This window comes from Mobula hypostoma, chromosome 12 (assembly GCF_963921235.1).
Source record: "Mobula hypostoma chromosome 12, sMobHyp1.1, whole genome shotgun sequence".
NCBI classification, from domain to species: Eukaryota; Metazoa; Chordata; class Chondrichthyes; order Myliobatiformes; family Myliobatidae; genus Mobula; species Mobula hypostoma.
Window position 1 is genome coordinate 89,321,778 of NC_086108.1, and position 25,758 is coordinate 89,347,535.

Consider the following 25,758-nt stretch of genomic DNA (forward strand, 5'->3'; position numbering starts at 1 on the left):
TGCCCTAAACGCCAGCAGCATTTTACAACACAAGAGCAGAATTAGACCATTTTGCCCATTGAGTCTGCTCAATGGTCAGTAAATAAATCACTATTACAAAAAACAATTCTTATCTTATATAAAAGTGAATAACCTCTCATTTCCCTGTAATTTACTCCAGCTTCCAACTTGCTGAATTGCTTTATCTGACCACCACAGTAGCGTAATGCTATTACAGTAGCGTAATTCTATTATGGCTCAGGATGCCGGAGTTCAATCCCCACGTTGTCTGTAGGTCAGAACATGTAGGGTTTTCAAGTTCAACATGTGGGTTTCCTCCGGGTGTTTTGGTTTCTTCCCACATTCTAAATAAGTGCTGCTTGGTAGGTTGAGTGGTTACAGTAAACTGTCCACATTGAAAGTGGAAGCATGGAATTTATCATTTCACCAAAGCTGTTAATGTGAATGATGAGAAGCCAGGGTTGCTTCCTATAATGCTCCAGCTACAAAAGTGTGTCAAGCTAACCCATTTATTTCTACTCCATGTTTTTCCTCCCTGAACTACTTCTGTATCCAAGCTAACATTCTGGATTGTTTGAGATGCTGCCAGTAGCCATAGGTGTAACTGCCGGTACTTAGTGGCATTTTATGTCAGGAAGCTGTGGCTCTATGGGAGTGTGCACCCTGCTGAAACAATGAAATTCTGATATCACTGGACAACAATGCTGCTGGTTCCTCATTCTACAGCTTATTATCCAAGTCGGATTTGTATCAGTTAGTGGCCTCTTCCAATGGCAACACGCAAATGGGGTGTGAAATAATGGGAGGCCTCTGGATTGGTGAAAGGCCAGGAAGGGGTGGAGTCTTTCAGCAGGGAACAATACAAAGGTGGTAAACAGCAATTAAAGCCACCAACGTAATGTGCGCTAATAGGTAACGGACTCCTTTGATCACCTAATCTTAGCGCAAAAATTCACATTCATTCGTTAGGTAATCAAAATTATCTCATATAAATTCAGATTAACACACCATAAAAAGGTTTGTATTTGTTTCATTATTACCTACAGTACCGCTATGCTGCAAAGAATAAAATAATTAGGCATCTTTCATCTTTTTTCTCCTAGCCCCCATAGAAAAATCGCTGTTGGGAAGGACAGGAAAGGACAGAGTTCAGGTCATCCATTATTGCTGTTCACTCTCATGCAAAAAGAATCTCTAATCTACTGAGGTAATGAAAGGCTGAATAATACTGGAAATGATACCTTAGCTGTACGTTCTGAAGGGGAAGAGGATCAAGACAAAGGATAGTATTGGAAACCCATAAGATTTGATCAAGGGATTTGATTAAAACTGAAAATCCAGAAAAGGGTGAAAAGCAAAATTGTTTCCAATGCTTCCAATAAGCAGATGAGGTTTGCTGTTACTGAGATAGAGTTAACGGTTGGTGGCAATTCCAGTGAAGCAGAGAAATGGATGCTAATTTCCAGTGAAGCGGGGTAATGATTAATGCTAATGGAAGAACCATGTTGATTTCTGCTTTTATTTGCACTTTAAGAGCGCCATGCACAAATCATTATGCAAATTTAAGCATTATATCTGAAAATGTGAGTGGACATACACACACACACACACACACACACACACACGCATGGACTTGATAAGCATAAGTGAAAGCTAGTTACATTCACTACTGTACATGGTGCACAGTGCATTCAAGATACTTGAAGAGTCTTTGACAAGGCAACTAAAAGCAATGGAAACCATAACAGTTATTGATCTTTCAAGAGACCTAGCCCTGTCCAAAGAGCCCTCCAGAAATTTTGGCATTACTCTACTGCACACATGGAAGCATCACAATTGGTCCATTCCGTGGACCAAATTTCTCATTTGCATTTCCAATCTTTTCTTATAATACTGATATAGGTACATGCCTTTTGATAAAATCTAATCAATATTCTTTTTAAATTAATTTATTCTTGTTGTAAAAGTAGTATATAATTTACAGTTTATATGTGCATACTGCTATTTTGACAGAACAGGGGCATTCTTGCACATTTTTCAGATTTAAATACATAATAGTCAGCCCAACAAGATTTTTAACGTGGAACACTTTTCACATGGTCTACAAGAATTCACAAGACTGTGGTTAGGCAGCAAGCACTGTACTCTTGCAAAAGTATCTGCCAAGGGGTCCAGAGAAAGTGTATCAAACGTATAAATGGTGGATGAAGAAAAGTCATCAACAGGAGTATGGGGGTGAAACCTGCAGCACGTGGGACATGTACACTGTGTCTGTGTCAGATGGGTCAAAGGGGGGAGCCTAAGATTTTGTGAGTGAGCCATCATGTTACCAGATGATGGTTATTGTCCACTGGATTTACGTAAATGAGGGCTGACCCACAGAATGGGCCACATTACCAAACAGCCTGCTGGTAAAGTCTTCTGTGTGGCTACTCAATGGAATAACTGGCTTAGACCGTGGTGCCATTGAAAAGTAAAACATGAATCAAATTGTATTAAACTAACTTACCAGGAGATAGCAGCTTTCTCTCAATGTCACCTAAATATATGGTTGTAGATTACTTTGAAAATGTAGCTGCCACTAATTAGATTTCACCCTCTTTATGTGCATAAAATATGCACTGCTAAACCTAGTCAAATCTCCAGCAAATATTCAAGAAGTTGGAAAAAAGTTATGTTAGAATTCTGCTTATGTTAGCATTCCCGTTGTTAAAAGTATGTTACAGTTCCAGCATCTGCAGAGTCTATTGGGTTTAGACTTGTGGTGTGGAAAAGGAATTTTACACTCAGAAATGTATTCTATGATGGGACCTGTACAGTTTCCATCTAGAACCACTTGAAGTGGAATCATTAAGAGAGCATGTAGCTCTGAGGAGAATGTAGAAAAAAGCTCCGAAAATGAAGGGGCAACTTGTGATGTTTCCATTACCTCAGCAACAAAAACAGATGCCAGCAGATGCCGTGTCCAAGACATTGATATCAAAACATAAATCTTTAATTATTAATCCTACCCCTAGATGTTTCGCTAGTATTCAAGCAAAAGACATCAGTTGCAAGCTTATGACAGGAATGGAGTAAATCTGTAAGTGCACAATTCATAGCATCAAAGTGAACTAAAATAGATACCGGAAAATGTCATGTGCAGCAATGTGCATCACACGCATATTTGCTCAGATCATATTCCCCACATGTATAATCTCACCCAGAAATGATGATGTGGTTTGTGCACAATTTACACATGAAACAGCGGTGCAGATGAATCTAATTTCTCATCTACTGCATCTAATTGCTAGTGCCAAATTCAAATATGTTTGACTATATAGAGGATCCTTTCCTGCATTGAATCAATTGGTGAACACAAAGCCTATCAACCTCTTTTTTTTGGCAGCAAAAAAATGCAAACAGAACTCTATATCTCTAGATTATCTTCATATTATTCAGTGATACTTGAACCTAAATGCTGTAACCAGTGTTTGAACCCACCAACAAATCTGACGGCACGTCGGAGGAATGAGTTGAAGTTACAGCCTCCAGCGTTGATGTTCGCCTCGGTTACTATTCCATTTCTTCTTTTTGTCAGACAACAGTAAAGAATACCTTCACCTATCATAATCTGCAATGACAAGGATCGTTAGACGTATTATGCAAGTCATCAGATTGCATACTTCAATTGAAAATCCTTGAGAAACGTTCCCTATAATTTCTCAAAACAATGTTTCAAGAGTTTATTCAACTTCAGTTTCACTTTTCTTTTCCTTGGTTCTTCTCAAAAAGTTGAGTACCTTAGAAAACCTCATCAGGCAACCATGCCAGACAGTGTTGACCAACCACTCAACTCCAGAAAGGGTGTGTTCATGAACTTGCCAATGTATGCATTTACACTGATGTTTCTGATTCAATGTGAATATCTTATTTGATTGTTCACTCTTTAGTTCAGAAGGCTTCTTCCTTGATTTGAGATATAGTTGTTCTGTAGAAAAACTTACTGACCACTAAGAAATGGCAATTCATGACAGGTTAATTGTACACCTGGCTTTTCCCTTATTATGTTTAACCAAAGATGTTTAAAGAAAAGCCAGGTGTACAGAATTAGATCACAAAGTAGTCATGATCTTACTGAATGACAAAACAACCCTGAGGAGATGAAAGATCTACTCTTCCTCCGAATACCCCAGCACTGTTACAAGGTTAAAACTTGATTTTAATTGAAATTACATTCTTCAGTTTTAACATTCAGTTTGCTATCTGTTACCTTAAAAGTACATATCTTTTCAATATATGCAAGCATGAAAACTGAAAAGTAGACACTCACTTCCTTTCTTAAAAGAGATGAATCTACACATATAAATGACTTATCATTAACATCTGTTGCATCTGGGCCTCTGATTTAACTTAGCCTAGGCTTCCTTCCATCAAAATGGTGTAGAGAAATCCAAAGCTTTCAAGTTTAGTGTTATCATCAGCATTTTCTATATTTTTTTATTTCAGGTTGCCAGCTACTGTAGTAATCTGTTTTAGCAGGTGGAGATACCATTTGCTGATTGCTTCTGGTCTCTATTCTACAGTGAAGATCCTGATTGGACATTTGTATCTCTAGAAACCCAAAGAGAATTTTGCAGAATGTTATGTTGTAAAATTTGCCAGCGGTTAGTTAAAGTGCACATCGTAATAGAGGAAATAATGTGAATTGTAGAAGGAAGGAGCAGTAGGGAGAGAAAAAGCAATTTGTCATAAATTGATGAATAAAGGTACCTTCATAGTCACTCCCTGAGGCAACACAAATAATTCATGTGTAGTATAAACATTAAGATTGATTTCATAAACTGTCATTGCCTGTTGCATACCGTCACCAGCAGATTTTCACACAATGTTCATTAATGTTTCTTTTCAAAACACCCGACAATATCAGAAGACACATCTCGAGATATAGCAGAAAGTTCCAGTATCCTCTAACTTTATCCCTATATCCACTAAGCTCATCCATATCTCAAGGAAGAAGTTATTCCATTGGAAGTTCTGTAACTCTGTGCTAGTAAGCAAACATTTTAAGTTATTATTCCCAGGATCAGAAGCAGTGTATTTAGTTCAATTGTCTACCGAGGGAAAAGCAATGCAAGGTTCCCCTCTCATACAATAAGTGTGGACATGTTTACAGCCTAAAACTACTGATAATTTTGACTGCTTGATATGCTCCCTATGCTTATTCTGACATTAGCTGCATGGAGTCAGACTGACAGATGATAGCTCTGAATGTATTGCCTTTGAACTCTTGATGCAGAGGTCACTTCCTCAAACTCTGAAGAAACTTGAATGGAATTAGTGCACTCAGCATAAAATGGACTAACCGGTGCCTAGTATGAACTAAACTGCAGAATTTAAACTCTTTACTATCGTAGTAACTATAATCTTATCAATAGCAGAATGCGGTGTTAGGAACTCATGGAAAAAGAGACTCAGGTAACTTACTTACAGCTAAAATTCCTGAGATGGCTGACTGCACAAGGTTGACTAACTGCCTTTTTAAGAAATGTTAATGCATGAATCTACTCACCATGTAATTTAAATACTAAAAAGGACAATAACATTTATATATTGGAACTTCACTCAAGTAAAATGGCATTTCTTAAGCTTTCAACAGAAATCATCTAAAACCTTATTATTTGTGTTTTAAATTTGAAGGCTATGCAGAAATAACTGGTGCTTTAGCTTTAGATCCTAACTCTGGTTGGCTTAGTGCCAGTTTAATATTTCTGATGTTCTTGCATTGAGAGTATCAACTAAAGTTTAATAAAAGAGGAATGTAGCTCACAATGATAAAGAAAAATGGTGCAGGAATTCTAATGATAAGAGCAATGCATTATAAAAAAATATCTGAGTGCTGATAGCGATCTCCTTAGGTACCACAGGCAGATGCAAAGAAATTGTTGGCCATGACATCAAATGACTTGTTTTGATGTTGTTTGTGTGAAATTGTACCGAGCAGATAAAGCCAGCAAGTGCTCTGGGTTCAAACACAGGAACAGGTTGCACCTGGGTTATGAGGCCAGCTTCTGCACTTTGTAAAGGGTCACAGCATACCTAGCCAGCTTCCACTTCGCTGATCACTTCTACAGACATCATTAGGCCAAAACACCCAAACACCACCATGCTTTCCTAATGAATGTAAAACAGTTGCCTAATTTGGAACAAGTTTTGAACTATAGATCAACACAAATGGTTGGGAAGAGATTATAATTATGTATACATATGTATATATGTATGAAATATAGGGACAGAGGTATACTGTTGTGACAGAGCAAAGATTAATTTACTGTATTATTGATGAATTAATAAAGCAGGAGAAAGGGTAAGAATTTTCTTCATTAAGGGACAGCTATTTTCATATTATTGCAGCCCAATTATGCAGGGAAATTAATAATTAACACTGTTTGTGTTAATTTCAATTTGTGGATTATTATTTTATTGCATGGACAGAGCAGAGAAATTAAGATTCGGCAAGAGTCTGATGGTGCAAGAAGCTTGTCGTCTATTCTTTTGCATTTCCCTATGCAATTTGGCTAGGAAATGCTAAAAGCCTACAGGATAAACATTTCTGCCATGGTATGGAATTTCCCCTAGATCTGCACCATTTCTGCAGTCAAAATTACACCGTGTGGGTCATTGGAATATTCTCACCATGAAGTCAAAGGAGTATTAATTACACTGCAAATATATGGATTCTGTTTGCTATTAAAATTACTAGTATTTTCTACAACATCACTCAAAGTCCATCCTTGTTTTAATAATATCTGGATATTTTAAAATTATTTATATTTATTAATTATTTAAGGTCAAAACTAGTTTTAACTTGTTAGGAACTGATGCAAATCCCACCCAAAATGTTCGGCACAAATGACATACATTCTGAGGTATAAAATAAATTACATGATGACTCACAGACTCAGCTTATAGACTTAAATAAAATCTAGATATCACAGGATGAAATGATGATGAAATAGAAAATAAATAGAAGAGAAAATGTGTACAGGAGATATAGATGTCACTTACATGCTAGCTCGTAATGATCAGCTCCATGTAATCATCACATTTTTGGGTCTTAAGTAATACACTCCTTTACCTACTAAGGTGAACACTAGGTATATGTTTATGTTCTTCTGCTGCTGTAATCATCCACCTCAAGGTTCAATGAGCTCTGTGTTCAGAGACACTCCTCTGCACACCCAGTGTTGCAACATATAGTTATTTGAATTGGTTACTCTTTTCTGACCTCTCTTATTAACAAGGCATTTTTGTCCACAGAACTGCCATTCGCTGGATTTTTAGTGCCAATTTAATATTTCTGAAGTTCTTGCATTGGGAGTTTTAACTAAAATTAATAAAAGAAGAACGTAGCTCACCAAGGGACATGCATTATTAGTGTATGATACTTCAGTTTTTGTGCTTGTGTAAGATTTTCAGAGGTTCAACATAGGAAAATCACAATTATGAAATAATAGGTTTAAAATTGTGTAGCTGCAGGAAAAGTCTTCAAACTTGCTTCCATTTGGGAGGCCTGCACCATTTTTATGTGAGGATCACTGGATGGTGCCGTTGTGGAACTAGTGTAGGGAATCATTTAGATTGCACATCACAGGTGCAAGAAAGTGAATTGGGGATTAGTGAGAGAACAGGGGAGCAGGAGTACAGAAGCTTAATGGGGAATGGAGGCAAGGTTGGCTATGATTCAGAGAGAATCTGGTGGGACAATGCACAGAAATGTGATGAGGATGGTTGGTGGTAGTGTGATTTAGGTACTGTACCATTCATTGATCAGGCTAAAAGGTAACTGCAGGGTTGAGCAGAGCGGTGAATGGAAATTATGAGTGCACAGAACAGGCTGTCGAGGGAGGGCAACAGAGGATTGTCAGCAACTGGAGTTCAAAGCAAGAAGAGTGACTGCGAACACTAAGACAGCCACTCACAGGGAGATGTTGCTGACAGATGATGGACTCCTCAGGCTCCCTGTTTGTTGGGCTATCATGCAGAGAATGAGTGACATAGCTTGTGTGCTGCTTCATGTTGCTGGCCTGCATGGAGGCCTCCATATGTCACAGGCTTGGAGGACCCTCCCTTGTTATCAGGAAGTGTGTTGCTGCTGTTCCATGTAAAGATTTGTGTTTTCTTTGATAAAATTAATAGTGTGGCAACAACAATGTTGTGCTTTGTGATACTGCTTTTAGACCATATATCTTCTGATTGCCCATCGAAAAATCAATTTGTGTTATTATGCTATTAAAAAAACTTAATTCTGCTTACATTATCAACCATTAAAGCTATCAAAACCCTTAGCATTCAAACATATCTAAAAAGCTTCACTTCATTTTCATATGTAAAGAAGCAACCATTTTAAATGAGTTCTAACAGCCTGCAGTAACTTTGTCTACAGTGATTTTGCTGGGAAGTGAAATATTACTCTTCCAAGCTGTGAATTTAATTTCCATTCCAACCCAATATAATTCAGTCTGTGACCATGTAAACAACCTTAATTTCCACTAAATTAAATTCAATGGACTGCATCAAGTGCTCAGTTCTGTATCTGATGTAAAGAGCGTGGAGAATTTTGAATTCTCAAAATCCATCATTGTAATCAGATCTCTTTGGCACTTGATATATTAAGACGCAGTCCATAAGCATAACTTCTGTGAATTGGATTTGTTAAAATCTTTGATAGAGTTTTTCTTTCTGTTTAGTATCTTTCTATGTTGATTGCTTGGTTCTCTTTCATATGCCCATCAACCTCTCCCTGATTCTCTTCTCACTGTGTCTCACAGATTCTCTTCTTACCTTTAGACCTTTATTAGGTTTGGATGCATGGTTTTGAGGGCAGATTGGGGAGCTAGGGGTCAGGTTAGGGCTTAGGAACAGAAATGCTGGGGAATTAGAGGACAGGTTGGAACCTAAGCCTCTGCTCTGTGTTCAAAGGCAAGTGGTGAGGGAGTGGTTGGGCGTTGGGCTAATATTTCATGTTCCATCTTAGGTGAGACGGGAATTCAATACTTGGTTTTCAGAGTCCAGTCATTGGTGAGTTTGGCATTCAAGGCCTGGAGTTCTGATCCTCATTTAGCATCGTCTGTGAGTCCTGTGTTGATACTGAAGATCAAAGCTCAAAGGTCGATCAGGAGTCCGGATCGAAGCCTGAAGGTCGATCGGAAATCCAGAGGTCGAGACTCGATGGCCAGAGCCTAGGGGTATGAACCTCTGTGAGTCTGCTGGGGAAGTCAGGGCCTCATGTCAGTGAGTCCACAAATCAATGGGAGGCTGGAGGCTGAAGAAGTGAGCCTGTCCTGGGGTTAGAGGGCTATGTATGTATGTGGGTGGGTCAAAGGGAGGGAGGAAGAAACTGTCCTTGTTTCGCTATTGTTGATTTGTTGCTGTGTATTTTCTATTTTGTTGTATTCTGTGTTGTTCTGCCAAGCCTTGTGGGCATGCTATGTTAGTAGAGGAGTGGTGATACTTGCAGGCTTCCTGCAGCACATCCTTGAGTGTGTTGGTTGTTAATGCAAATGACACATTTCACTGCATGTATCAACATACATATGATAAATAAATCTAAGTCTGGATCCATAGCTCTAGAAATCCGATCTTTCCTCTGTTCAGGACCCACACATTGCCAGTATCACAGCTATACGCTGCAGACTAACTGATGTCACTGCTATGTGCCCGAAAGTCTCCTTGTGCATACTGAAAGCCAAAGTACAATTTTCACAAGAGTCCCATATGTATACTGAGTTGCTGATCATTTTATTGACTTTCTGATCAAATCAGCTATAGATACAAACGTTCCATACATGATCAACAATGCCCAAAACATACATGGTAGAATTTCCAGTTATGTTTTTCTGAAAAAAGATATTTTCATTTGGACCTATAATACCAAACTTGCAGTCCCCAGTATTAACCTCCTCACCTTATTTAGGAGCATAAGAACATAAGAAAGTTTTATCAGGAGCAGGCCATTTATAAGTTTGCCCTGACATTCGATATGATCACGGTCTATTTGCCCCGCATCTCATCTCCTCTTAAACATAGAAACATAGAAAATAGGTGCAGGAGTAGGCCATTCGGCCCTTCGAGCCTGCACCGCCATTCAGTATGATCATGGCTGATCATCCAACTCAGAACCCTGTACCTGCCTTCTCCCCATACCCACTGATCCCTTTAGCCACAAGGGCCACATCTAACTCCCTCTTAAATATAGCCAATGAACTGGCCTCAACTGTTTCCTGTGGCAGAGAATTCCACAGATTCACCGCTCTCTGTGTGAAGAAGTTTTTCCTCATCTCGGTCCTAAAAGCCTTCCCCTTTATCCTCAAACTGTGACCCCTTGTTCTGGACTTCCCCAACATCGGAAACAATCTTGCTGCATCTAGCCTGTCCAATCCCTTTAGGATTTTATACGTTTCAGTAAGATCCCCCCTCAATCTTCTAAATTTCAGCAAGTATAAGCCTAGTTGATCCAGTCTTTCATCATATGAAAGTCCTGCCATCCCAGGAATCAATCTGGTGAACCTTCTTTGTACTCCTTCTATGGCAAGAATGTCTTTCCTCAGATTAGGGGACCAAAACTGCACACAATAATCCAGGTGTGGTCTCACCAAGGCCTTGTACAACTGCAGTAGTACCTCCCTGCTCCTGTACTCGAATCCTCTTGCTATGAGTGCCAGCATACCATTCGCATTCGCCTTTTTCACCGTCTGCTGTACCTGCATGCCCACTTTCAATGACTGGTGTATAATGCCAGATCCCCACTGTCCTTCATTCCCTGGGTTTTCAAAATAATGACATTAAGTAGCTCAAATTCAGCTCATCCAAGGAACTTTCCTACAGTGCGGAGTCCCAACTTAAAATAGCCAAGCTAAGATCCCACCTTCTACAAGGTCTCTGGGAATTCTGGAATTGGCAAGAAGCTATAAAGTGGTAAATCCCCTTGGTCCACTTTATGACTAGACAGGAGAAAATTCCTTGAATTAGAATCAGATTTAATATCACTGGCATGTGTCATGAAGTTTGTCATTTTGCAGCACCAGTACATTGCAATACATAATAATAAAAACCTATAAATGACAATATGAAATACATTAAAAAATTAAATAAGTAGTGCAAAAACTGAGGTAGTGTCCAAAGGTTCAGTGTGCATTCAGAAATCTGATGGCAGAGGGGAAGAAACTGTTCCTGAAACACTGAGTGTGTGTTTTCAGGCTTCTGCATCTCCTCCTTGATGGTAGCCGTGAGAAGAGGGCATGTCCTGGGTGATGGGGGTCTTTAATGATGGATGCTGCTTTTTTGAGGCATCACGCTTTGAAGGTCTCGTCAGTGCTGGGGAGGCTCGTGTCCATGATGGAGCTGGCTGAGTTTATAGCTTTCTGCTGCTTTTCCGATCCTGCGCAGTGGCCCCTCTGTTCAACTTCTCCATGGTACACCCGCAGAAACTTGCAGAAGTCTTTGGTAACATACCAAATCTCCTCAAACTCTTAATGAAATATAGCCACTGCTGTGCCTTCTTTGGAATTCCATCATTATTTTGAACCCAGGATAGATCCTCAGAGATGTTGACACCCAGGAACTTGAAACTGCTCACCCTTTCCATTTCTGATCCCTCGATCAGGACTGGTGTGTGTTCCCTCGACTTCTCCGTCCATGGTCAATTCCTTGGTATTACTGATATTGAGTGCAAGGTTGGTGTTGTGATAAACACTCATCTAGTTGATCTATCTCGCTCCTGTACACCTCTGCCAGCTCCATCTGAAACTCTGCCAACAACAATTGTCTCATCTTCGTTTATAGATGACATTTGAGCTGTGCCTAGTCATAGAGTGGTGGGTGAGGAGAGTAGAGCAGTGGGTGATGCTTGCATCCTTGATTGTCAGTGAGGAGGTGATGTTATTTCCAATTTCTATGGACTGTGGTCTCCCAGTGAGGAAGTCAAGGATCAGTTGCAGAGTGAGATACAGAGGTACAGCTTTTGGAGCTTGTTGATTAGTATCAAGTGTATGATTGTGTGGAACACTGAGCGGTAGTCAATAACAGCAGCCTGACATAAGTATTGCTATTGTTCAGGTGACTCAAAGCTGAGTTGAGAGCCAGTGAGTTTGAGTCCACTGTAGACTCGTTGTGGCAATAGGCAGACTCCAGCGGGTCCACGACCATGCTTGGGCAGGATTTGATTCTAGCCATGACCAGCCTCTCAAATCACTTTGTCACAGTAGGTGTGAGTGCCACTGGGAATAGTCTTTTTGAGTCAGCTCACCTGCATTTCTTGGGTATTGCTATGATTGTTGCCCTTTTGAAACAGGTGGAAATCTCTGACTGCATCAGTGAGAGATTGAAGATGTCTTTGAACATTCCAGCCAGCTGGTTGACTCAGGTTTTCAATGCCCTACCAGGTCCATTATCAGGGCCTGACAGTTTTCAAGGACTTTTGAAAGATGTACTGATGTTGGTCTCCAAGACAGAGAACTCAAGATCACCAGATGCTTCAGGAATCTGACCAAGTCTAGTTCTATTCTGTGATTTCTCGATGAGATTTCAGGGGGAGAAACTGGACATAAATCAGACCGCTACAGTCTTCGGTTTCGATTGTCTCTCTAATTGAGTAATGGTTTCCCCAGCTAATATGTGAAATGAAAAAACAATCCCAATTTATCAGGTATTTTCATCTTCTTCGAAGGCAGACATTCTTTTAAGATGTGGATTCAAGCACAATGTAGGAACTGACTAAAATGAGCTCTTCTCTGCTTGTAACTTTTCCAAACCTGACAACCAGGCATTAGCTGGTGATTTTTAGATCTGAAGTGAATGCATTACTTCCCTCAATATGTAGTTTGGTTGCTGGGAAAACCGCCCCTGCTAACCTGGAGTATCTGAGCTAATGGACCCAATGTAAAACCAACAATGAAGCATGCCAGACTCATAAGAGAAAATCTCAACAGTGATCATTAATTCTTCAGTGAAGATAAAAGGACAATCAAATGTAGATCCTAATAGCCTTTTGCACCAATAAAGAAATTGTAAAATATGGGTCAGTATTAAATGTGTCAGGAAGTCAAAGCTCTAGACTCAAAAAAACGAATGTGGAAAACTAGTCATCAGTAATTCTGTTACCTAAGAATTGTGTATCCAGCACAACAAGGAATTGTTATATAAGAAGATATGGAAAGCCATTTCTGGAAGAATGAGGTAAAATTGCACATCTCAGGATTTAATGATGAGGCTTTATAAGGCACTAGTCAGACTGCACTTACTGTAAGCAGTTTGGGGCCCTTTATCTAAGAAAGGATATGTTGGCTTTAGAGAGGTTCCAGAGGAGGTTCACAAGAATGATTCCGGGGGAAAAAAAAGCTTATGTGTCAGGAGCATTAGATGACCCTGGGCCTGCACTTAACGGAGTTTTGAAGAATGAGGGAGGGATCTTATTGAAACGTACTGAACATTAAAAGACCCTAGATAGAGTGGATGGGGAGAGGATGTCTCCTATAGAGGGGGAGTCTAGAGCCAGAGTGCATAGCCTCAGGATAGATGGATGTTCCTTCAGACCAAGAGTTATGCCATGGATCTCTAACATTAACCAAGGGGTCCATGAACCCCAGGTTAGGGACCCCTGCTTTAAACAGAGATGAAGAGGAATTTCTTTAGCTGAAGGGTGATGAATCTGTAGAATTCATTACCACAGATGGCTGTGGAGGTCAAGTCAATGGGTATACTTAAAGTGGAGGTTGATAGTTTCTTGATTAGTAAGGACGTCAATGGTTATGGGGAGGAGGCAGGAGATTGGGATTGAGAGGGATAATAAATCAGCTATGGTTCAATGGTAGAGCAGACCCAATGGGCTGAATGACCTGATTCTGTTCCTAAATCTTATGGTTTTATGAAAAAACAGTTCTCTGTAATCCTGCAACGACAAAGACACTGTATGAATCGTTTTTGTGTTATTTAATATTTCGGTAATATTTGAGTAATATTGTAAATACAGTATATTGTTTGATTAGGCATTCTTTGTTTACATAATTCATTACAGGTTATATGTAGAAGTATGCGAATGGCATACGTCATCATGCCACCAAATCAGAAGTGCTCCCCTCACTTAAAGTAAAAACAAAACTAAGCACACACATCTCCCAGCTCCGTGTTTTATTTCAATTAGTTTTATGTTTTGGAGTTATAAAACATAATAGTGTATCCAGGCCAACAATGAATTCTTGTACAAGTGGATATGTATAGCTGTTACTGGAAGAATCAGATGTAATTGCACATCCGATGCCATGAAAAATATAATGCTATGCCAGCAGCCCACCAACAGGATCTATTTATGTAACCAGCATACATCTTGTACAAGCCCACATTAACACCCGCATCAGAAGAAGGCACGGAAAAATAATGCTTCTACTAATCATTTAACATTATTTTGATTAAAAATTAACCTTTGGAATGCTCATGCCTGAAATCACTGCCTCACATCCAGCAAAACCAAAGGTCAACCTGACAGAATAACAGGGAATTGAAAGCAATCTCAAAGACTATCTTAATGAACAATTAAATAGAAAGGGAGTTGGGAAGAGCTCTATAAATTTATCTTATATTAAATATCATGTTCAAAATGAAAAATGCATTTCTTAAGAACTCATATCATACGAACCATGGCTGCAGGTCCAGCAAATGCCAAGCTAAGCAACATGAGAAAGGGGATGATTTCCTGAGAGGGTTCAATATACGGCATGCTGAGTGTCCTGTCATGGCAGTTGAAGCCTGAGCGAACGGGTTTGAAGACATCTGTGAGCTCCAGGAAATATAGACTGACAATTGAGGAGGCCAGTATCGGCAGCTGAGGAAAGGAAGTGAGAAAAGGTACCAAGTATATAAGCAAGCAACTTACTCTGGAAAACAAAATAAAGCTATTGAAACACTACAAACTAAATAATTTACCTTTCATTTGTTACGTGTATTAACATTCAGTTATTTACCACCATCAGGACCCATCAGGGATAAAGGATTTAATAAATATATCATAATGTGCCAAGACATAGTGTATAAATACTAAGTTGTATCTTATAATAATAACTTAAGATGATCTCAGAATATGATAGACTACTCTGTATATTGAAATGTACTAATATATTTGAATGATTGTGATACACTTTAAGAAATATAATTATCAAATATATGGAGGAAGCATCAAAAACAAAACAAGAATGCTGCAATTCGAAACCACAGACTAGTATCATTTATTTTGTCAAACTCCTTATAACTTTAGTGATCCATTGTAGGAGTCAACCTTTTGATTTTTGTTTTACCAGCAATGATCATGCTAAACAAGCTATGTCATTGTCAGTAAAATAGTTACATTATGGAAAAGAAGCATAGATTTTCTTAAATAAATCTAGCAGAGGGAAGTCATAATTATTAAAATGTTGAGACCTTTTTGATGGAGAAGTTTGAAGAATTTTTTTCGACTCTCAGGATTATGGAAGGTGGAACATTTTACAGGGCACATGTTGAGTCACTGACGCAGTTAAGCTGCTGAAGTATTCGAAAGTAAAGCACAGAATGCATCAAAAGTAAGGATAGATCTGTCTAAGCAGTTAGTAAATAATCAATAGGATGGGCTGATTGGCTAACGTGTGCATTAATTCTGTGAATCTGAAACTAAACGCAATTACTGATCTAGCATTAAAAGAGTGCTTTGTAGACTGATTTAAAAAATTCTATGCCAAATATTTTTATTAGTTAGTTTGAGACTTTTTTAAGCATCCTAGGTTTGAAAATTTCAAAATCCAGTAAAAGAGAATAAAATATGCAATATTAATGTTTCAAGGTTTTTCAGTAGTTTTCCATTGAAAACAAATCTAACAAGCTAACAACAGGAGTTGTCAGGGAAGCTCCACATCAGTCACCAGCAGCAATACTAAACTAATTTATGGAACAACAGAACAATTGCATCCGTAATGAAGTCTTTTTCTTTGTCAGCATCATGACCACCTCCGTATTTCATTAACACCATAAGCAGGGAAGCTAATTTCAACCTGGTGATTTTAATTTCCCTCAGAGGAAGAGAGTCACATATTTTTTCATATTGCCAAATGCCCAGACAAGGTGTTATAAGCAAATTATTAGCCTTCAAAGAATGTGTTTCTATCAGTTTTACTCCTTGTATTTTGGAGACAAGTTAATGAATCCTAAGTGAGAAACACAAAGTTATTTTTCTTCTCTCTCAGGTTTTTCAAGACACAAAGGCATGTTGCTCCTACTTCCAGTTATTACAATGTTCAGGGATTTCACAGCCATTAAAACTTACTTTTTATATGCTTCTTCCCTTTTTCACCATTATCTTTGCATTTTTAATCTTTCTCCACCATAATCCTGGGGGTTATTCAGGAACTTACTGACTCTGGGAGAGGTACATGAACACATTCTAAATATTATGGGATGAATCCGTACATAGTTTTGCATTTTTCTAGATGGATCAAAAAAGGCCTTTCCCTACCCCTTATGAATACTCTGTCTTTAATTTTTTACCACTTTTGTTGGGAGATTATTGACCTGAAATACCAACCTGAATATTTCTGTCTTTTTCCATTTATTTATTTATCTGAACTTGAGACATAAAAAAGACAACCAACTCTCAAATTATCTTCAATGGCTATCAGTCAATGCAGAGTATGTTAGCTTTGTTGTTCAACATTGAAGTTCCTCTCCTGTTATCCACAATGAAATTAAGGCAAAGACCCACAGGAATTTTGGGAATTATGATGATGTATTTTTCCCTCACAGAGTTGACAATGTAGTCTGTTATGCTGGATACAGTGAGAAAATCAAAGGATATGAATCACCAAGTCATTTAGAAATGTATTTTGCTCCTTCTCATAACAGCTATGCAGAATTCTATCAGAACTGATCAGTTTTCTTTCTCCTGTTCAGCCAGCAGCAAAATGGACCTTGTTCACTCTGATAGTCAAACCGTAGCCTGCAGATAATAAAGACAAAACTGAGGACAGCAGCCAATTGAAAGGCATATTTACTTCTGCAGTGAGGACACCAAGTCAATAATACTGTCAAGAAAGATTGAATGCAGTGCTGACCACCCATGCTTACTCTGTAAGGGTAAAAGGCATTTTCAGTTATAGATTTGCAGCTCCCATACTGAGTAATGGCATTTGGCTGTACAGGTCCAAGGAAGTGATTGATTTAGCTTGAAAAGTGTGGGTATATCATATAATTAGAATGTACTTGTCAACATCAGTAATACTTGTGCTCTGCGAAGAAAATTCACCCAATCAGAAAATATTGCAGGTCTGTTTGGTGAAAAAAAATTCAAATCAATGATCAAGGGCAAATTTATTCAGCATATACCTTTAAATGTACAGTGGATTCCAGTTAACTGAGACACATCAGGACACATTTTGGCCCAATTAGGCAGCTACCCCAATTAGCAAAAGTTTCATGGAAATAGTTAAAAAGGTATGAAAAAAAACTAAGCAACTAAATATGCACAGTCCCTGATGAAGATGGCAGAGTTGGTCATCGAAACATTGGTTATAATTGATATTTGTACCCGGCTGGAAGCCTAAGAAGAATTTATTCATCATACATGCTGGGAAGGCACTAGATCATTTTTCAAATACGTACAGTATTCAAATGTAATACAGAACAAATAACAACACTACAAAAATACTACAGCACTATAAAACTGTGTATTGATTTGTAACAGTTCTTGACAAACATATGCTGCCATTTTCTTTTGATTGACTGTAAAAGAACAAAATTGCACAGACACCTAATACAGATAATGGACTGCCTTCGTACAACGCTATCAACAATTCCATCCTCCAAATCTTTATGTTCATTGTAAAACTCAAGATGATTATCCATATTTCAAATTCTTCATAGTTCCTAATGTATTGAAGTAGTGAAATTGTTTCATTTTTACTCCTGGTCATTTCTGGCATCTCTAAACTTGAGTACTTGGAAACCGCAGTGAGCAAGAGTTTGAATTCTCTTACTGCTTATTTATTGCCAACTATCAGTGACATGGTGGCCTAAATAAACAAATGAAATCCTGTCAATTTTGTCGATTAGTTTTTGTTGTTTATTTGTCCCAAATAAGCAGCTGTCCCAATTAACTGGAATCCACTCTGTTCGGATTTTGTTGTGGTATGCTAGTCAGGGCGTGACATGCAACAAAACAAAACAACATTTAATAATTATAAAGAATTATATATGAAAAGAATTATATACAGTATACATTAAAAAGCTAATAAGGTTAGATGTTAAAGGATAAATATGGAGTAGAATGCACATAGATAAATATCAGCATGTACTTACATTGTAAACATTACGAGAAGTAATTAGAAATGTATACAGTGCAGATAAGTAAAATCAATCTCCAACAGTTTGTTCCAGGATGCTGGATTCAAATGTACTAAACTTACACAAGGCATGCTAACAAACGATATTTAAAACTGATCTACAGAAAGAGACCTCAGTTAGGCAGACAAATGGTGGGTTTAAGAACTATGTTAAAGGAGAAGGGGACAGCTTTGGTGTGGGGTAATTAAAATCAGCACAGAAACAGTACCCCACAAGTGGAGGACAGCACATTACTTGCTATGCTTCATGGGATGAAAACGTTTCAGGGATAGTGTTGGGGTGTAGACTGGAGCAATCTTGGAGTTCAGGGGAAAGGTTCTGCAGTGTCATGGTGAGGAATCCAAAAGGATAAGTTTTTTTCAAGAGGAGAGCTATTTTTAATTTATTTTTTGGATTTGGGCATCATTAGCAAGCCTGGCTTTTATTACATTTCCTAAGTCAGCCTTGACAAAGGGGTGGTAAGTGGCCTTCTTAAGCAACTTCAATCCTTGTATTTAGTGGTTCCCCCGCAATGCGGTTGGGTAATAAGTTTCAGGCTTTAGGCCCAGTGATAAAGAAGGGTCAGCAATATATTTCCTAGTTGTTATAATATGTGACTTGGAGAGGAACTTGTAGGTGATGGTGCTCCCATGTACCTCCTGCCTATGGCTTTCTTGGTCATAGAGGCTGGAGTTGGGAGATGCTGGCAGGACATCCTGGGTAAGCAACTGCACTGCATTTTGTAAATATCACACACTGCAGCCCTGGTGGACTAACAGTGGAGAGAATAGAAGTGTAAACTGGTAGATTGGGTGACATTCAAGCAGACTACATTGTCCACGGTGGAGTGAAGCTTCTTGAAAGTTGTTGGTGAATAAATCATGAATGAAGAATGGAGAGTTTGAAAGAGCTAGATCATCCATCACATTGCCGACTTATGTGGAAAGGCCTTGTGACGTCACGAGGTGAGTTACTCACTAAAGCATGTCCAGGCTCTGACCTTCTTTTATACAGCTGGTTCATCTGAGTATCTGGTCCATGCGTTCCCACCCTTGGGTCCACAAACCCCTTGCTTGATGGTATTGATCCGTGGCATAAAAATAATTGACAGCCCCTGCCAGGGTGATTGATGGTTGTGTATGAAGAAATGGCGATGTCAATGAACGTTAAAGTTAGGTGTATCATTTATCAAGGAATTGCAAATAGAATTGAACATTGAGTAACCATCAGCCGACATCCCCATTCCTCACGTTGTGATGGAAGGAATGTTGTTGATAAAGCAACTAAAGAGGTTTGGGCTTAAGGCACTACCTTACGGTACTCTTACAGTGATGTCCTGGGGCTAGAATGATTGACTTCATCAACCGCAACCATTTTCTTTCTTCAAGTTATAACTTCAACAACTTGACTGCTTCCCTGCTGATGGCCATTGGCTTCAGTTTCACTCTAGATAAAATACCTGATTAAATGTTGTCAAGGGTAGACAAGAGTTGTCACTGATGTCAAGAGTAGACATTCTTATTTGTTCCTCCCTGTATCCTACTATGCTACCACCGCGGGTCAGTCTGCTCTGCCAGTGAGCCAAGAGGTCGCCAAGGATTTTGATGAAGGAACCTGGCATTCTGTCCATTAGATACCATCTTACAAGTATAGATATGCCAGGTTGTTGCCTGACTAGCATATGGGACATCGTTACGAGTTTAGGCACCGACTCTCAAATGTTTGAGAGGAGGACTTGGGGGGTCAACTAAGGGCTGGCAATTTTGGTGTATCACAATTGGTGCTTTTGTTTAATAGGCACTGGTCATTCTCAAATTGCAGATCTGCAAACAACATAGAATGCAATGCCAAAGCCTGCTTGTAGGAGCTTAACTCAACTCCCAGTTTGTTTAAGGATATAAGAAAGAAAAGCAGAATAGCCCATCCATTCTCTTGAGCGTGCAATGTCATTTTTCAGAATCAAGTTCAATCTCTGATTTGAATTCACTTTCCCTTTCAATCCCTACATCCTTTTACAGCATTCCACTGCTCTTCATAAGGCCATTTGTACGAATACAAACATATATTAGTTTACTCATTTCATTTATTTTTATGATTTAAAGTTTAACAGTTTTTGTAAGAGACCAGCATTGTGTTGATGGGAATGTGAGAAGAATAGAATAAAATTATTATTGGATTAGTGTAAATGGTCCCTATTAACCTATAGAAACATATATAGAAAACCTACAGCACAATACAGGCCCTTCTGCCCACAAAGTTGTGCCGAACATGTCCCTACCTTAGAAATTACTAGGTTTACCCATAGCCCTCCATGTACCTATCCAAAAGTCTCTTAAAAGACTCTATTGTATGTCGTTGGAATATGGGAGGAAACCAGAGCACCCGGAGGAAACCTACATGGTCATGGGGGAGAACGTACAAACAGCTTAGAGGCAGTGGAAGAATTGAACCTGGGTCACTGGTACTGTAATAACATTACACTAAGTGCTAACCTACAATGCTGTTGTATGACACTATTTTACAACCTAACTATTTTTGCAAGCTAGAGCAACAAACCGAGTGCTTAATGAACATAGCGGATCTGCAGCATCTGTGGGAGGAAAGAAACTGTCATCCTGAAGGCGGCTGAACTGAGGATGAAATCCCTCAGCCCACCTGGAAAGAATTTTGATTGACTGATCAGTTCCCTTAGCAACCATGCATGCCAAGGACTTTCTGCTGTTTCCATTGCCCACAGTTGCCATGGTGCAACTTAACACAAGCACCTAACACAAGCTGCAAAACACGTACTTCTGCTTATATTCCACAGTTATACTCCCTCTTTCCCGACAGATTTTTTTTTTATCAATTTTGATTTCAAATGAAAATAGCACAGAAGCTGCTGGAAAATTCACATTGACAGTAACTGAAGGCAAAAATTCTGACAAGATATATATCAAAAATGTCAAGACTAATCTCAGAGCTTCCTCTACATTGGTGAGACCCAACATAGATTAGGGGATGGTTTAGTCAATCACCTTCACACCGTCTGCCACGAAAGATGGGATTTCCCAGCGGGCACCCCTTTCAATCCGACTTCCCATTCTGACATGTTGGCCCATAACCTCCTCTACTGCCACAAAGGAGCTACACTTAGGGTGGAAGAGCAAAACCTCATATTCTGTCCAGAAAGCCACTAGCCTCCAACCTGATGGTATGCGCATCTATTTCTCAAACTTCTGGTAATCTCTCCCCTCTCCTCCTCCTCTCTTTTTCCATTAACCATTATGGTTACTCTCTCATCCATTTTCTTCTTGTTACCTGCTCATCACCTCCCCCGGTACCCTACCTCCTTTTCTTTTTTTTCCATGGTTCACTGTCCTCTCTTATCAGATCCCTCCACAGCTCCTCACCTCTTCCACACATCCCCTCCCAGCCTCTTACTTAATCTTGCCACCCCACCCCCACCTGGTTTCTCCTATCACCTGCCAGCCGTAATTCTTCCCCTCAACCCATATTCTTATTCTGGCTTCTTCCCACTTCCTTTCCACCGCTGATGAAGGGTTTCAGCCTGAAACATTGTCTGTTTATTCTCCTCCAGAGATTCTGCCTGACCTGCTGAGTTCTTCTAGAATGTTGTATGCATCTCTCAAGCTTTGCCTGCTTAGGTTAATACTTACAATGCAAAACGGTGTTTTCAAGAGTTGAGAAATAAAGTGCACAAACTAGTTAGCCTCTGTGAGAATTGTTCAGTCCCTGATAAATTTTATATGTAATCATAAAAAATGTAGCACATGAACAGGTCACCTCATTCATGCTGACCATGACGCCTATCAACACTAATCCTATTTGCCTGCGTTAGACCTGTATCTCTCTTCTCTTGCCCAAGCATCTGTACAAAATGGATTTCAAATGCTTTGATTGTACAAACCTCCAACACCTCCTCTAACTGTTTGTTCCAAGTAGTCAATATTCTCAGCGTGGAACAATCTATCCCTCCGCTTTCCTTTAAATTTTTCTGCTTACCTTAATCTTGTGTCATCAGTTCTAGACTCTCCTGCCCTGGGATAAAGATTCTGACTTTCCATCCAATTTATCCCCTCCATAATTTTATAAACTTTTTTAATGTGATCCTTCAGCCTTCTGCCAGTAAGGATCAACCCAGCCAATCCAGCTTCTTCTGCATTCTATTTCCGCCACATCTCTCCTGTTGAGTGGTGACTCGAACTGTACATAATACTTTAAGTGATGTCTAATCAATGTTTTTGTACAACTGCAATATGACATTGAAGCTTTGGACATTACCTCCCTTTTTTTAAAATATAGTATTTCTGTTTTTGCACATTTTAAAAAATCTATCAAACACACGTAATTGGTTTACTTGTTTATCTATTATTATGTTTTATTTTTCTCTCTCTCTGCTAGATTATGTGTGGCATTGAACTGCTGCTGCTAAGTTAACAAATTTCACATCCCATGCCAGTGATAATAAACCTGATTCTGATTCTGATTTCCATACTTAATGACTCAGTCTATGTAGGTTCCGAGGTTGTCAAGCCGAGAAATGGTAGTGGGGACAAGCTCCCACTACCTAAAAGTGCTCCTCACAGCATGCACCTCAAATAGCCCCTGACAACCAAGTCCAACTCCTGGCCTTCTCATGTGGCTTAGCCTCTGAGCCTGGTGGAACTGTTTCTACTGACAGGAGAAGGGGCGAAGGCGGATCCTGGCGCCTTAAAACCAGTGCTTCGGGTAGATGGAGCTCGTCAGCCTGGGAAAGCAGTCCATCTAAGAGAGGGAAATCTCAGATTTCAAACCTCCACTGCCTTGCGGCCGTGCCCACTCATGAGAAAGGCTTTGGGAGTAAATCCTGAGGTCAAATCCGGAGCTGGAGTCCCTAAGACAGTCCGACGTTGCTTTTAGCCTTGCTCTGGCATCTCCTGCGACGTCACTGGTGCCAAGCTGTATCGGCCCTTGCCCTTCACTTAGACAACATCGGTGATGTGGTGAGCGGAGACTTGCTGCTTGGGCAACTGCCCGTCTTCCATACAACCTTGCCCAGACCTGCGCCCTGGAGAGACTGAAGCAAGACTTTCCAGGCACGGATCCATGGTCTCACGAGACTTAACGGATGCCATTCAGTATACAAAGGCTCCTTTTCTTTAAAAAATGGTACAACTTTCAGGGAGCTATGTACTTACTCCCAGAAGTATCTCTATACATAAAAATTCCTGAGGTCCATGCCACTTATTCCATAGGTACTACCTGAATTTGACTTCACAAAATGTATTAACTCACACTTCTTTCGATGAACTTCCATCTGCCACCTGTCCGCCCAACTTTACAGCTAATCTATGTCCCATGCTACCCTTAGAAAACCTTCTTTATCACCTATGGCTCCACGAACTTTAACGGCATCTGAAAACTTGCTCATCAGACCCCCTAGATGGTCCCAGCACTGATCAGTTTTCACAGATTTCTAATCAGAGAAACACCCTTAGTCCATTACCCTCTGGTCCAATCACCAGGCCAAAAAAAATGTTTTAAAACCAATTTTGATCTTATTCTATTTGAACAAGCTTGTATTGCTGTGATAGATGAATATGAAAACTCTATAATGCTGTTTGCATTAAACTCTTAATCCCTTGTGACGTAATTAGTGTACGGTTTAGAAATGTTTAATTAAATGGTCACAATAGGAATTAAGTAAACTAGGAAATTATATTTTGTAAAGCTAATTGAATAACTTGGTTTTGTAGACAACACAGCAAAATTCACCATCTATTATTTATTGCAATCTAATGGAAGGATAGAAATTTTTTAAAAATGTTCTTACTAGCATCATTGAGGCTTCTCTACATTGCCCTATTGTAAATTTCATACTGTAAGTTGAAAGGAAAAGAATGCCTGCTTCCAGGGCTTCTTTTGGCTGTGAATTGTGATTTATATCACTACATTTCTGCCTCTGATTGTGAAGTTGGTGAAGTCAAATCCTATTCTGAATGTCCGGACACAAAATAGTCTTCCGATGCAGTAATATAGCAGCATTGTGTTCAAGCAAGATACCATAAAGGCTTACTACCACTTCTTTCAGCATATACGACCCACAGCACCAGCCAAAGAGATTGTTGTGATTTTGTAATACACTTCACCAATCATAACATAAGAATGTGCAGAAATAGGAGCAGGGATAGTCATTAAGTCTTTCAAGTCTGCTCTGTCATTCAATACAATCCTAGTTAATCCCATGTCTCAGGGCATTTACCCTCTCTCTCTTCCCCCATTTCCCTGGATAGCTTAGTTTCTGGAAAATTATTTCCTTAAATATATTCAGTGATTTCATCTGCACAGCCTTCTATGATAAGCACATTGACAGATTTAAGATTCTCCTTGCAAAGAAACTTCCTTTCATCTTGGTCTTAAAATCTTAAAATCCCTTGTTCCAGACCCCTTCAGCCAGGAGAACCTCAAGAGAATATGGAAGTAGTAGCCCTAAATGTGCTCATACAACATCCCTCATATTCCAGGAATCAGTGTGGTGAACCTTCTCTGTGTTCCCTTTATGGCAGGGAGATCCTTTTTCTCCCCACTGAAACATAGGGAATAGTGTGGATTTTGACACATTTTTCATTATTCCTAATAATTTTATCCCTATTAGCTTGTTCCTAATTATATTGTTCCTAACCATCTTATCCCTATGTCTACATAGTCTAAGTGATGACTACATGGATTTTAGTCGGGCATTTGACATGCTCCATCATGGAGACTCATTTAGAAAAATGCTTGGGATCCATGGTGGATTGGCCATTTGGATTCAGAATTGACTGCAGCAGACACAGGGTAGTCATTTATGTGATTTGTTCCAAATGGTGATCCACAATTAGTGGTGCTCTGTAGTGATATGTACTGGGACCTCTGCTGTTTGTGATGTATATAAATGACCTGGAGGAAAATGTAGTTTGCAGATGATACGAAGATTCACTGTGTTGTGGATAGCATAGAAGACTGGCAAAGAGTACAGAGGGGTATATAGATCAGTTGCAGATATGGTCTGAGAAATGGTAGATGGACTGTAGCCTAACAATATATGAAGTATTACCCTTGGAAAGATGAAATATAAAGCGGCAATACATTAGCAATAACCAGACACATAGCAATGTTGATGTCAGAAGGATTTTGGGGGTCCGTGTCCATAGCTCCCTGAAAGTGACTACATGAGTTGATAGGGTGATAAAGAAAGCATATGGTATGCTTACAATTATTAGCCAAGGGATTGAGTTCAGGAGTTGGGAAGAAATGTTGCAGTTTTATAAAGCTCTGGAATGTTGCATTCAGTTCTGGCCCCATTATAGGAACAATGCTGAGGCTTTGACGAAGATGCAGAAGAGATTAACCTGAATG

The 25,758-nt window shown here is 39.3% G+C and overlaps 1 protein-coding gene across 2 annotated transcripts in view; it reads right to left on the reverse strand.

Annotated features, from left to right (window-relative positions):
- Positions 1-25,758, reverse strand: part of LOC134354985 (phospholipid phosphatase-related protein type 4-like) — an 89,612-nt gene that overhangs the window by 25,016 nt on the left and 38,838 nt on the right. For both annotated transcript variants that reach the window (XM_063064580.1, XM_063064581.1), the window contains 2 exons: positions 14,672-14,857; positions 3,484-3,613 (listed from right to left, as the gene is read on the reverse strand). In XM_063064580.1, coding sequence (XP_062920650.1) covers positions 3,484-3,613; positions 14,672-14,857 — 316 coding nt within the window. The remainder of the gene's footprint in view (positions 1-3,483; positions 3,614-14,671; positions 14,858-25,758) is intronic.